This window comes from Cherax quadricarinatus, chromosome 10 (assembly GCF_038502225.1).
Source record: "Cherax quadricarinatus isolate ZL_2023a chromosome 10, ASM3850222v1, whole genome shotgun sequence".
In the NCBI taxonomy this organism is placed as follows: domain Eukaryota; kingdom Metazoa; phylum Arthropoda; class Malacostraca; order Decapoda; family Parastacidae; genus Cherax; species Cherax quadricarinatus.
This window is the reverse complement of record NC_091301.1, coordinates 30,055,551-30,069,731: the sequence shown is the minus strand read 5'-3', so window position 1 is coordinate 30,069,731 and position 14,181 is coordinate 30,055,551. Positions and strand designations below refer to the sequence as shown.

The following is a 14,181-nucleotide window of genomic DNA, read 5'->3' as shown; positions in this document are numbered from 1 at the left end:
GAGTCTTACATTACAACGCACAAGCCACCTACCTTTCAGTACATAATAAACCCACACATAATTCCACACAAAATTACACACAAAATTACACACACACACACACACACACACACACACATATCCAGACTCACACACACACTCCCCCCCTCCCCCACTGACATCTCACTACTTCCCCTGATCCCTCCCCTCTCTCGATCACCCTCCCCTCCCCCATTCACCCTAAACCCTCCCCACCCCTGCCCACTCCTCTCCCACGTAGCCACAGTTCCTCCACTACTTCCCCCTCCACACTCTGACATACACACTACTAACCTAACATACAGAACTACATAGGTTTCCCACTCTGAGGCAATCAGGATAAAACAAAAATGGGTTGCCAGAGAGCAACAAGAAAAACCAAGGGACAGGAGCAGGAAACTGCAAAGGAAGATTGGGCAGCAGAGCTCATAAAAAGGGATCATGAATGGGAAAAGAAACTAGAAGAACTTAGCATGAGAATGGAAGAGAGGATAGATATGGAAAGCAGGAAGTGGGAGGTGCATGTCAAAGCAGCAGAAGCTAGGATACAGAGTTTAGAAGAGGAATTGAAAAATCTGAAACAGCCTAAAGAACTAAAGAACATTTTGGGATTGACAACAGAGACTGCTACCTCAGCCACAAATAAGGGAACTGTAGGGAAAGAAGGGGCACAACTGCATGGAGAAGCTCTATCAGAGGAGACTGTAGCAAATGAAAGAGCTAAGCTTTATGTGGAGGCCCTAACAGACAACAGAGCCCAAGGAAAGCCGAGAAGGGAAAATGACAGGCCACTGAGCCCAAATACATTAGCCAGTGAAACTGATGAAAGGAAAGCTGCAGTGGAGGAAACCAAATTAAATGAGGGGATACACAGGGATATGCGGTGGGAGAAAGAAAGGGTGAGGTCAGTCTTTGTGTATGGGCTCCAGGAAGTTTAAGGGGAAACATATGAAGCAAGAAAACAAGGGGAAAAAAAGCAATTGAAAGCATCATGAAAGCAATAGGAGAAGACAACATGACCCAGCTGGAAAATTTTCGGAGAATAGGGGGGTTTGTAAAAAAAAGAACCCGGCCAGTGAGAGTGACCTTCAAGGCAGAAGCGACTCGGACCAGGATCCTGCAGGAGAAAGCACGATTAAGGGACATGCCGGCATACAGGAAGGTGTATCTCGACCGCGACAGAACACAAGAAGAAAGGCAGAAACTGAGAGAGATGGTACAAAGGCAAAAGGAGGAAAGAGAGGGGATGGAGAAGACAGACAGGAGATCCCAGACCCAGGAAGAAGATCAAATACAGCCTCCCTCACAACTTCCTATAGAAGCCTCCCAACCAGGTCAACCCCAGTGCAACCAAACACTCTAAATCAAAACACCCATGCCACATCCAATGCCCCCACCCACTACATTACAAACTCCATCCCCACAGCAACAACCCATAGTTCCTTACCAGGTCTCCCACTTCCCCAACCCCAATATACCTCCCAGACCACAGTCTTAGAAAAGAAGTTGAAGGTGTGGTATACAAATGCAGATGGAATAACAAACAAGTATGAGGAGTGGCACGAAAGAATCAAAGAGACATCCCCAGACATAATAGCACTCACAGAAACAAAACTCACCAGAATAATAACAGATTCAATCTTTCCATCCGGATATCAAATCCTCAGGAAAGACAGAGGGAGGAGAGGGGGAGGAGGAGTTGCACTGCTCATTAAAAACCGGTGGGGTTTTGAGAAAATGGAAGGAATGGATGGCACAGGCGAAAGGGACTACTTAGTAGGAACAATCCAGTCTGAGGGACATAAGGTGATAATTGCAGTAATGTACAACCCACCACAGAACTGCAGGAGGCCAAGAGAAGAATACGATGAGAGCAACAGAGCAATGCTCGACACACTAGCCGAGGTGGCCAGCAGAGCACACATGGGGGGAGCAAAGTTACTAGTTATGGGTGATTTCAATCACAAGGAGATTGACTGGGAAAACCTGGAGCCCCATGGGGGTCCCGAAACATGGAGAGCCAAAATGATGGATGTGGTACTGGAAAACCTCATGCATCAACATGTTAGAGACACTACCAGAGAGAGAGGAGAGGATGAACCAGCAAGGCTGGACCTTGTATTCACCATGAGTAGTTCGGACATCGAGGGTATCATGTATGAAAGGCCCCTGGGAGCTAGTGATCATGTGGTTCTGTGCTTCGACTACATAGTTGAGCTCCAAGTGGAGAGAGTAGCAGGAATAGACTGGTAAAACCAAACTACAAAAGGGGGAACTACTCAGGCATGAGGAACTTCCTTCAAGACATTCAGTGGGAGAGGGAACTGGCAGGAAAACCAGTACAAGAAATGATGGACTATGTAGCAACAAAATGCAAGGAGGCAGAGGAGAGGTTTGTTCCCAAGGGAAACAGAAATAATGGGAAGAACAGAACGAGTCCTTGGTTCACCCAAAGGTGTAGGGAGGCAAAAACTAGGTGTACTAGAGAATGGAAAAGGTACAGAAGACAGAGAACTCAGGAAAATAAAGAAATCAGCCGAAGAGCCAGAAACGAATATGCACAGATAAGAAGGGAGGCTCAGAGACAATATGAAAATGACATAGCATCAAAAGTAAAGACTGACCTGAAGCTGTTGTACAGCCACATCAGGAGGAAAACAACAGTCAAGGACCAGGTAATCAGACTGAGGAAGGGTGATGGGGAATTCACAAGAAACGACCGAGAGGTTTGTCAGGAGCTCAACACAAGATTTAAAGAGGTATTTACAGTGGAAACCAGTAGGACTCCAAGAAATCAGAACTGGGGGGCACACCAGCAAGTGCTGGATGAGGTACATATAACCAAGGAGGAGGTGAAGAAGCTGCTATGCGAACTTGACACCTCAAAGGCGGTGGGACCAGACAACATCTCTCCATGGGTCCTTAAAGAGGGAGCAGAGATATTGTGTGAGCCATTAACAAAGATCTTCAACACATCATTTGAAACTGGGCAACTCCCTGAGGTATGGAAAATGGCAAATGTAGTCCCAATTTTTAAAAAGGGAGACAGACATGAGGCACTAAACTACAGACCTGTATCACTAACGTGTATAGTATGCAAGGTCATGGAGAAGATCATCAAGAGGAGAGTGGTGGGGCACCTGGAAAGAAACAAGTGTATAATTGACAACCAGCATGGTTTCAGGGAAGGAAAATCCAGTGTCACAAACCTACTAGAGTTTTATGACAAGGTGACAGAAGTAAGACAAGAGAGAGAGGGGTGGATCGACTGCATATTTTTGGACTGCAAGAAGGCCTTCGACACAGTTCCTCACAAGAGGTTACTGCAAAAGCTAGAGGATCAGGCACACATAACAGGGAAGGCACTGCAATGGATCAGAGAATATCTGACAGGGAGGCAACAACGAGTCATGGTACGTGACGAGGTGTCAAAGTGGGCGCCTGTGACAAACGGGGTTCCACAGGGGTCACTCCTAGGACCTGTTCTGTTCTTGGTATATGTGAACGACATAACGGAAGGGATAGACTCAGAAGTGTCCTTGTTTGCAGATGATGCGAAGTTAATGAGAAGAATCAAATCGGACGAGGATCAGGCAGGACTACAAAGAGACCTGGACAGGCTACAAGCCTGGTCCAGCAACTGGCTCCTTGAATTTAACCCTGCCAAATGCAAAGTCATGAAGATTGGGGAAGGGCAAAGAAGACCGCAGACACAATATAGTTTAGATGGCCAAGGACTGCAAACCTCACTCAAGGAAAAAGATCTGGGGGTGAGTATAACACCGAGCATATCTCCTGAGGCACACATCAATCAGATAACTGCTGCAGCATATGGGCGCCTGGCAAACCTACGGATAGCGTTCCGATACCTCAGTAAGGATTCCTTTAAGACTCTGTATACCATCTACGTCAGGCCCATACTGGAGTATGCAGCACCAGTTTGGAATCCACACCTAGTCAAGCACGTCAAGAAATTAGAGAAAGTGCAAAGGTTTGCAACAAGACTAGTCCCAGAGCTACGGGGATTGTCCTACGAAGAAAGGTTGAGTGAAATCGGCCTGACGACACTGGAGGACAGGAGGGTCAGGGGAGACATGATAACGACATATAAAATATTGCACGGAATAGACAAGGTGGACAAAGACGGGATGTTCCAGAGATGGGACACAGACACAAGAGGTCACAATTGGAAGTTGAAGACTCAGATGAATCAAAGGGATGTTAGGAAGTATTTCTTCAGTCATAGAGTAGTCAGGCCATGGAATAGCCTAGAAAGGGATGTAGTGGAGGCAGGAACCATACATAGTTTTAAGGCGAGGTATGATAAAGCTCATGGGGCAGGGAGAGAGAGGACCTAGTAGCAATCAGCGAAGAGGCGGGGCCAGGAGCTGTGACTCGACCCCTGCAACCACAAATAGGTGAGTACCAATAGGTGAGTACACACACACACACACAGTGGTCACTACACAGCAATGGTCGTCACATACGCTCACCGTCTTATTGTCACATACGGTGAATGTTACACGTACATTTCTATGAACAGCATTATTAAGAATCAAATACCAAATATTCTATACCTGTATACACAGTGTGTCTGTGTATACATTCGATACAGTTTTGTAATTACAGTTTTTATATGTTTGACGAATGTGCCTTGTTATGATTCATTGCAGACTAACTAGTAGTTACAGACTACTTACATCACACTATATCGTAAGTGAGGTAAGTGTACGTTAAGGAGTAGTACAGAGTAGTGTTTGTTGCAGTTCATACCAGAATATGTACATTGTTTTAAAAACTTTATCTCAGATATGTGTTGGATGTGTTTGCTAACTTCAACTTTACCGTCATTGTCAAGACTCGGAAATTTCTTTGCGCTTCATTGTATATATCTTTATATAATATTTAGTTGGATATTTTTTTTTAGCTTTAATCTCAATCATTTTGTTCATTCTAAATTGAATAACACATTCTATGAAGGTCTTTTCTCGTGTTATTTAAATTTCTTTGCACTCTTTAAAAACATTCGCACTATGTAGAATAGGTTTTTAATAGATCTTACATTCTAGACAAGTGGTTAATAGTATTCACCTTGGTTTTTGGACTGGTGAGAGCCTTGGCATAGGTGTTGCTCTGGTCCCTGGTGAGTATTGTGGCAAGGATGGAGCCAGCCACTTTCTTGGTGGTGGGCTCTCTGGCCACCACAGACACTCCACTCTTCACCCAATCTCGTGCAGAGCTGTGGATCCACTCCTTGTTGTCCTCGTAGGTCATGTGCAGCCCCGTACTCTACACATACACAGAACCACACTTATTTGACACAGGAACATATACACGTTGCTATCTTAATGTATATATACCTAACTATTTCTTTCTCTGTGTATATGCTCAGAGGTATGCATGAAGTGACGTTACTTTTAATAAATCATAAAATAATATGCAATTTACGTCAGAGGAACACAATAATTCATCTAGTGTATTGTGTTGGAATAAACTTGGGCGTGACAGTCTCTGAGTAGCACAGAGGAGGCAGCAGGGCGCCTCAGCTGCCAGTAAACCTGCTCTACGTTTTATATGTAATTATAATGTGAAAAACTTATGGTAATTGTGTTGCAGTGTTTAAGCAAGATTATCACTATAACACATGGTCTGTATTACCAGGCTTAATGAATACAGCGTAACTAAAAGGTAAGGTTATTGTAAAAAAAATGCAAAAATAAGATAGGCTTAGTGTGCAAAAATAGTAAAAATAAAGATAGGCTAAGTGTAAAAAAATCGAGAAGAGTATATACAGGATGTATACACAGAGATGTATATTTCAGCATTATATATATACCTTGAGTTTACCTTGATCCCTATATTATTGATTAAAGTATTCTCTGGTGGTGAAAGGGTTAGATGTAGCTTTTAATAGCCCTATTTTAGTCGGTAGACTTTAAACCCCATATGCCAACTGAGAGTATACACATAGTTTGAGAAGACAACGCAGTGTATCAAACAAGGTTCTTGACACTGACCTCTCAAGGAAGGTTCTTGACACCGACCTCTCAAGGAAGGTTCTTGACACTGACCTCTCAAGGAAGGTTCTTGACACCGACCTCTCAAGGAAGGTTCTTGACACTGACCTCTCAAGGAAGGTTCTTGACACTGACCTCTCAAGGAAGGTTCTTGACACCGACCTCTCAAGGAAGGTTCTTGACACTGACCTCTCAAGGAAGGTTCTTGACACCGACCTCTCAAGGAAGGTTCTTGACACTGACCTCTCAAGGAAGGTTCTTGACACTGACCTCTCAAGGAAGGTTCTTGACACCGACCTCTCAAGGAAGGTTCTTGACACTGACCTCTCAAGGAAGGTTCTTGACACTGACCTCTCAAGGAAGGTTCTTGACACTGACCTCTCAAGGAAGGTTCTTGACACTGACCTCACAAGGAAGGTTCTTGACACCGACCTCTCAAGGAAGGTTCTTGACACTGACCTCTCAAGGAAGGTTCTTGACACCGACCTCTCAAGGAAGGTTCTTGACACTGACCTCTCAAGGAAGGTTCTTGACACTGACCTCTCAAGGAAGGTTCTTGACACTGACCTCTCAAGGAAGGTTCTTGACACTGACCTCTCAAGGAAGGTTCTTGACACCGACCTCTCAAGGAAGGTTCTTGACACTGACCTCTCAAGGAAGGTTCTTGACATTGACCTCTCAAGGAAGGTTCTTGACACTGACCTCTCAAGGAAGGTTCTTGATACCGACCTCTCAAGGAAGGTTCTTGACACTGACCTCTCAAGGAAGGTTCTTGACACCGACCTCTCAAGGAAGGTTCTTGACACTGACCTCTCAAGGAAGGTTCTTGACACTGACCTCTCAAGGAAGGTTCTTGACACCGACCTCTCAAGGAAGGTTCTTGACACTGACCTCTCAAGGAAGGTTCTTGACACCGACCTCTCAAGGAAGGTTCTTGACACTGACCTCTCAAGGAAGGTTCTTGACACTGACCTCTCAAGGAAGGTTCTTGACACTGACCTCTCAAGGAAGGTTCTTGACATTGACCTCTCAAGGAAGGTTCTTGACACTGACCTCTCAAGGAAGGTTCTTGACACTGACCTCTCAAGGAAGGTTCTTGACACCGACCTCTCAAGGAAGGTTCTTGACACTGACCTCTCAAGGAAGGTTCTTGACACTGACCTCTCAAGGAAGGTTCTTGACACCGACCTCTCAAGGAAGGTTCTTGACACCGACCTCTCAAGGAAGGTTCTTGACACTGACCTCTCAAGGAAGGTTCTTGACACTGACCTCTCAAGGAAGGTTCTTGACATTGACCTCTCAAGCAAGGTTCTTGACACTGACCTCTCAAGGAAGGTTCTTGACACTGACCTCTCAAGGAAGGTTCTTGACACTGACCTCTCAAGGAAGGTTCTTGACACTGACCTCTCAAGCAAGGTTCTTGACACTGATCTCTCAAGGAAGGTTCTTGACACTGACCTCTCAAGGAAGGTTCTTGACACCGACCTCTCAAGGAAGGTTCTTGACACTGACCTCTCAAGGAAGGTTCTTGACACTGACCTCTCAAGGAAGGTTCTTGACATTGACCTCTCAAGCAAGGTTCTTGACACTGACCTCTCAAGGAAGGTTCTTGACATTGACCTCTCAAGGAAGGTTCTTGACACTGACCTCTCAAGGAAGGTTCTTGACACCGACCTCTCAAGGAAGGTTCTTGACATTGACCTCTCAAGGAAGGTTCTTGACACTGGCCTTTCAAGCAAGGTTCTTAACACTGACCTTTTAAGCAAAGTTCTTGACATTGACCTTTCAAGGAAGGTCTTGACACACCTCTCAAACAAGGTTCATGACACTGACCTTTCAAGGAAGATTGACACTGACCTTTCAAGAAAGGTTCTTGACACTAACCTTTCAAGCAAGGTTATTGACACTGACCTCTCAAGGAAGGTTCTTGACACTGACCTCCTAAGGCAGGGTCTGTGGTGCCAGTGAGGGTTCTCTGTACGGCTGTGTTCTTGTACTTGTCTTGCTGTGGTGTCGTGATGGTGGTAGTGGTGTCCCGTCAAGTTATGGATTACGATTTTTTTGGAAACGGTGATATTATTGACTTAATAGAAAGCTCCTGATAATGCAAAGCAATTTGGGCAGACCAGATCTTGTGGTGTTGCTCCACCAGGAGACTGGATCTTGTGGTGTTGTGATGGTGGTGTTGCTACACCAGGAGACTGGATCTTGTGGTGTTGTGATGGTGTTGCTCCACCAGGAGACTGGACCTTGTGGTGTTGTGATGGTGGTGTTGCTACACCAGGAGACTGGATCTTGTGGTGTTGTGATGGTGGTGTTGCTCCACCAGGAGACTGGATCTTGTGGTGTTGCTCCACCAGGAGACTGGATCTTGTGGTGTTGTGATGGTGGTGTTGCTCCACCAGGAGACTGGATCTTGTGGTGTTGTGATGGTGTTGCTCCACCAGGAGACTGGATCTTGTGGTGTTGTGATGGTGGTGTTGCTCCACCAGGAGACTGGATCTTGTGGTGTTGTGATGGTGGCGTTGTTCCACCAGAAGACTGGATCTTGTGGTGTTGTGACGGTGGTGTTGCTCCACCAGGAGACTGGATCTTGTGGTGTTGTGATGGTGGCGTTGTTCCACCAGAAGACTGGATCTTGTGGTGTTGTGACGGTGGTGTTGCTCCACCATGAGACTGAATCTTGTGGTGTTGTGATGGTGGTGTTGCTCCACCAGGAGACTGGATCTTGTGGTGTTGTGATGGTGGCGTTGTTCCACCAGAAGACTGGATCTTGTGGTGTTGTGACGGTGTTGTTGCTCCACCAGAAGACTGGATCTTGTGGTGTCGTGATGGTGGTGTTGCTCCACCAGGAGACTGGATCTTGTGGTGTTGTGATGGTGTTGATCCACCAGGAGACTGGATCTTACTTGTGGTGTTACTTCACCAGAAGACTGGATCTTACTTGTGATGTTGCTCCACAGGAGACTGGGTCTTACTTGGGGTGTTACTCTACCAGGAGACTGGATCTTACTTGTGGTGTTGCTCCACAGGAGACTGGGTCTTACTTGTAGTGTTACTCCACCAGGAGACTGGATGTTACTTGTGGTGTTGCTTCACCAGGAGACTGGATCTTACTTGTGGTGTTGCTTCACCAGGAGACTGGATCTTACTTGTGGTGTTGCTTCACCAGGAGACTGGATCTTACTTGTGGTGTTGCTTCACCAGGAGACTGGATCTTACTTGTGGTGTTGCTTCACCAGGAGACTGGATCTTACTTGTGATGTTGCTTCACCAGGAGACTGGATCTTGTGGTGTTGCTTCACCAGGAGACTGGATCTTACTTGTGGTGTTACTTCACCAGGAGACTGGATCTCACTTGTAGTGTTCCTCTGTCAAAAGGAGACTGGATCTTACTTGTAGTGTTCCTCTGTCAAAAGGAGACTGGATCTTACTTGTAGTGTTCCTCTGTCAAAAGGAGACTGGATCTCACTTGTAGTGTTCCTCTGTCAAAAGGAGACTGGATCTCACTTGTAGTGTTCCTCTGTCAAAAGGAGACTGGATCTTACTTGAGGCATGAGAAAGACACGTGTAGTAGCGAGGTATCTTTATTTCCAAAATATTTCGCCTTCACCGTAGACTTCTTCAGTCGAATATAGAGCGACTAAATATGAACGAAGTGTTTCAGAAAGAAGGATTGCTGGCTGTTGTGCAGTGGCGCAGCCAGGATTGCAATGTAGGGGGATACCTGGAGTATACCTGGAGAGGGTTTCGGGGATCAACGCCCCCGCGACGCGGTTTGTGACCAGGCCTCGTGGTGGATCACGGTCTGATCAACCAGGCTATTTCTGTTGGCCGCACGTAAACCGACGTACGAAGCGCAGCCCGGCCGATCAAGTACTGACTTTAGGTGCCTGTCCAGTACCTTCATGAAGACAACCAGGGGTCTATTGGTAATCCTCCATACATATGCTGGGAGGCAGTTGAACAGTCTTGGGCCCGTGACACTCACTGTGTTCTCTCGTGGCGCCCCTGCTTTTCATTGGGGGGATGTTGCATTTCCTGGCGAGTGTTTTGTTTTTGTAGGGAGTGGTTTTCGTGTGTAAATTTAGTACTAATCCCTCTAGGATTTTCCAAGTGTATATTATGTATCTTTCTCGCCTGTGTTCCAGGGAATACAAATCAAGGGACTTCAAACCATTCCCAGTAATTTAGGTGCTTTATCGTACTTAGATGTGTCGTGAAAGTTCTCTGTACAGTCTCCAGGTCAGCAATTTCACCTGCCTTGAAGGGGGCAGTCAGTGTACAGCAGTATTCCAGCCTAGAGAGAACAAGCGATTTGAAGAGAATCATCATTGGCTTTACGTCTATAGTTTTGAAGGTTCTCGTTATCCATCCTATCATTTTTCTAGTAGACAAGGTAGATACATTGTTGTGGTCTTTGAAAGTGAGATCCTCTCACATTATCACTCCCAGGTCCTTCGCATTTGTTTTTCGCTATATTGTGTGGATGGAATTTGTTTTATACTCCGATGTAGTTTTAAATTCATGTTTTCCATACCGGAGTAATAGAAATTTGTCTTCATTGAACTTCGTATTATTTTCTGGGGCCCAGTTAAATATGTGGTTGATGTCCGTCTGGAGTCTTGATGTATTAACAGTTATAACATAATGAAAATATGAAAGATGTGGTCTTTAAAAACACAGGATTTTCAGTGTGTGAAGTTTCTGACATGACACTACTGGTTGTGTCAGTGATGACACTGCTGCTTGTGTCAGTGATGACACTGCTGCTTGTGTCAGTGATGACACTGCTGGTTGTGTCAGTGATGACACTGCTGCTTGTGTCAGTGATGACACTACTGGTTGTGTCAGTGATGACACTACTGGTTGTGTCAGTGATGACACTGCTGCTTGTGTCAGTGATGACACTGCTGGTTGTGTCAGTGATGACACTGCTGCTTGTGTCAGTGATGACACTACTGGTTGTGTCAGTGATGACACTACTGATGACTGCTGTTGTGTCAGTGATGACACTGCTGCAGTGATGTGTCAGTGATGACACTGCTGCTTGTGTCAGTGATGACAGCTGCTTGTGTCAGTGATGACACTGCTGGTTGTGTCAGTGATGACACTGCTGCTTGTGTCAGTGATGACACTACTGCAGTGATGACACTTGTTGTGTCAGTGATGACACTGCTGCTTGTGTCAGTGATGACACTGCTGGTTGTGTCAGTGATGACACTGCTGCTTGTGTCAGTGATGACACTACTGGTTGTGTCAGTGATGACACTACTGGTTGTGTCAGTGATGACACTGCTGCTTGTGTCAGTGATGACACTGCTGGTTGTGTCAGTGATGACACTGCTGCTTGTGTCAGTGATGACACTGCTGGTTGTGTCAGTGATGACACTACTGGTTGTGTCAGTGATGACACTGCTGCTTGTGTCAGTGATGACACTGCTGGTTGTGTCAGTGATGACACTGCTGCTTGTGTCAGTGATGACACTGCTGGTTGTGTCAGTGATGACACTACTGGTTGTGTCAGTGATGACACTGCTGCTTGTGTCAGTGATGACACTGCTGGTTGTGTCAGTGATGACACTACTGGTTGTGTCAGTGATGACACTGCTGCTTGTGTCAGTGATGACACTGCTGGTTGTGTCAGTGATGACACTGCTGCTTGTGTCAGTGATCACACTGCTGGTTGTGTCAGTGATGACACTGCTGGTTGTGTCAGTGATGACACTGCTGCTTGTGTCAGTGATGACACTGCTGGTTGTGTCAGTGATGACACTGCTGGTTGTGTCAGTGATCACACTGCTGGTTGTGTCAGTGATCACACTGCTGGTTGTGTCAGTGATGACACTGCTGGTTGTGTCAGTGATGACACTACTGGTTGTGTCAGTGATGACACTACTGGTTGTGTCAGTGATGACACTACTGGTTGTGTCAGTGATGACACTACTGGTTGTGTCAGTGATGACACTGCTGCTTGTGTCAGTGATGACACTGCTGGTTGTGTCAGTGATGACACTGCTGGTTGTGTCAGTGATGACACTGCTGGTTGTGTCAGTGATGACACTGCTGGTTGTGTCAGTGATGACACTGCTGCTTGTGTCAGTGATGACACTGCTGGTTGTGTCAGTGATGACACTGCTGCTTGTGTCAGTGATGACACTGCTGCTTGTGTCAGTGATGACACTGCTGCTTGTGTCAGTGATGACACTGCTGCTTGTGTCAGTGATGACACTGCTGCTTGTGTCAGTGATGACACTGCTGCTTGTGTCAGTGATGACACTGCTGCTTGTGTCAGTGATGACACTGCTGGTTGTGTCAGTGATGACACTGCTGCTTGTGTCAGTGATGACACTGCTGCTTGTGTCAGTTATGACACTGCTGGTTGTGTCAGTGATGACACTGCTGCTTGTGTCAGTGATGACACTGCTGCTTGTGTCAGTGATGACACTGCTGGTTGTGTCAGTGATGACACTGCTGCTTGTGTCAGTGATGACACTGCTGCTTGTGTCAGTGATCACACTGCTGCTTGTGTCAGTGATGACACTGCTGCTTGTGTCAGTGATCACACTGCTGCTTGTGTCAGTGATGACACTGCTGCTTGTGTCAGTGATGACACTACTGGTTGTGTCAGTGATGACACTGCTGGTTGTGTCAGTGATCACACTGCTGGTTGTGTCAGTGATCACACTGCTGGTTGTGTCAGTGATGACACTGCTGCGTGTGTCAGTGATGACACTGCTGCTTGTGTCAGTGATGACACTGCTGGTTGTGTCAGTGATCACACTGCTGGTTGTGTCAGTGATCACACTGCTGGTTGTGTCAGTGATGACACTGCTGCTTGTGTCAGTGATGACACTGCTGCTTGTGTCAGTGATGACACTACTGGTTGTGTCAGTGATGACACTGCTGCTTTTGTCAGTGATGACACTGCTGCTTTTGTCAGTGATGACACTGCTGCTTGTGTCAGTGATGACACTGCTGCTTGTGTCAGTGATGACACTGCTGCTTGTGTCAGTGATGACACTGCTGCGCGTGTCAGTGATGACACTGCTGCGTGTGTCAGTGATGACACTGCTGCTTGTGTCAGTGATGACACTGCTGCGTGTGTCAGTGATGACACTGCTGCTTGTGTCAGTGATGACACTGCTGCTTGTGTCAGTGATGACACTGCTGCGTGTGTCAGTGATGACACTGCTGCTTGTGTCAGTGATGACACTGCTGCGTGTATCAGTGATGACACTGCTGCTTGTGTCAGTGATGACACTGCTGCTTGTGTCAGTGATGACACTGCTGCTTGTGTCAGTGATGACACTGCTGCTTGTGTCAGTGATGACACTGCTGCTTGTGTCAGTGATGACACTGCTGCTTGTGTCAGTGATGACACTGCTGCTTGTGTCAGTGATGACAGTGATGATGACACTGCTGCTTGTGTCAGTGATGACACTGCTGCTTGTGTCAGTGATGACACTGCTGCGTGTATCAGTGATGACACTGCTGCTTGTGTCAGTGATGACACTGCTGCTTGTGTCAGTGATGACACTGCTGCGTGTGTCAGTGATGACACTGCTGCTTGTGTCAGTGATGACACTGCTGCGTGTGTCAGTGATGACACTGCTGCTTGTGTCAGTGATGACACTGCTGCTTGTGTCAGTGATGACACTGCTGCTTGTGTCAGTGATCACAGTGCTGAAGATGTTGAAATTAAACTTGACGATCCACAGGACCAGGCTTATTTGATGGGTGATGTATGGGCGAAAATTCTCTCCCACAACAGTCGTCAATTTAACAATAATCATTATCAGTTGGTAAATGAATGGAGAGATGAGAACTTGGATGATCTACAACCACTACCTTCCATCGATACTTCAACTCTTGAAGATAATCACCCGCTTACTAGACCTATTACATTACTAGAGATGAGTCAGGTTATTGGAAGAATGCGCAATAGAGCCCCTGGCCTCTCTGGAATAACAATGAAACAAAGTTCCTACCCAGAAATTGTAAACAGTCTTTGGTAAATATCTTTAATGACATCTTGGCCTCAGGACATTTTCCAGTGGTTATTAAGACTGCTAAGATGATCTTTCTTGGTAAGCCCAATAAAGACATCCACCAACCTGGGAACTATAGACCTATATCTTTACTT

General features: G+C 46.1%; 1 protein-coding gene across 3 annotated transcripts in view; it reads right to left on the bottom strand.

Moving 5' to 3' along the window:
- Positions 1-14,181, bottom strand: part of LOC128688044 (arylalkylamine N-acetyltransferase-like 2) — a 152,079-nt gene that overhangs the window by 39,352 nt on the left and 98,546 nt on the right. For all 3 annotated transcript variants that reach the window (XM_053775742.2, XM_053775743.2, XM_070083747.1), the window contains one exon: positions 5,110-5,307. In XM_053775742.2, the coding sequence (XP_053631717.1) occupies positions 5,110-5,307 (198 nt within the window). The remainder of the gene's footprint in view (positions 1-5,109; positions 5,308-14,181) is intronic.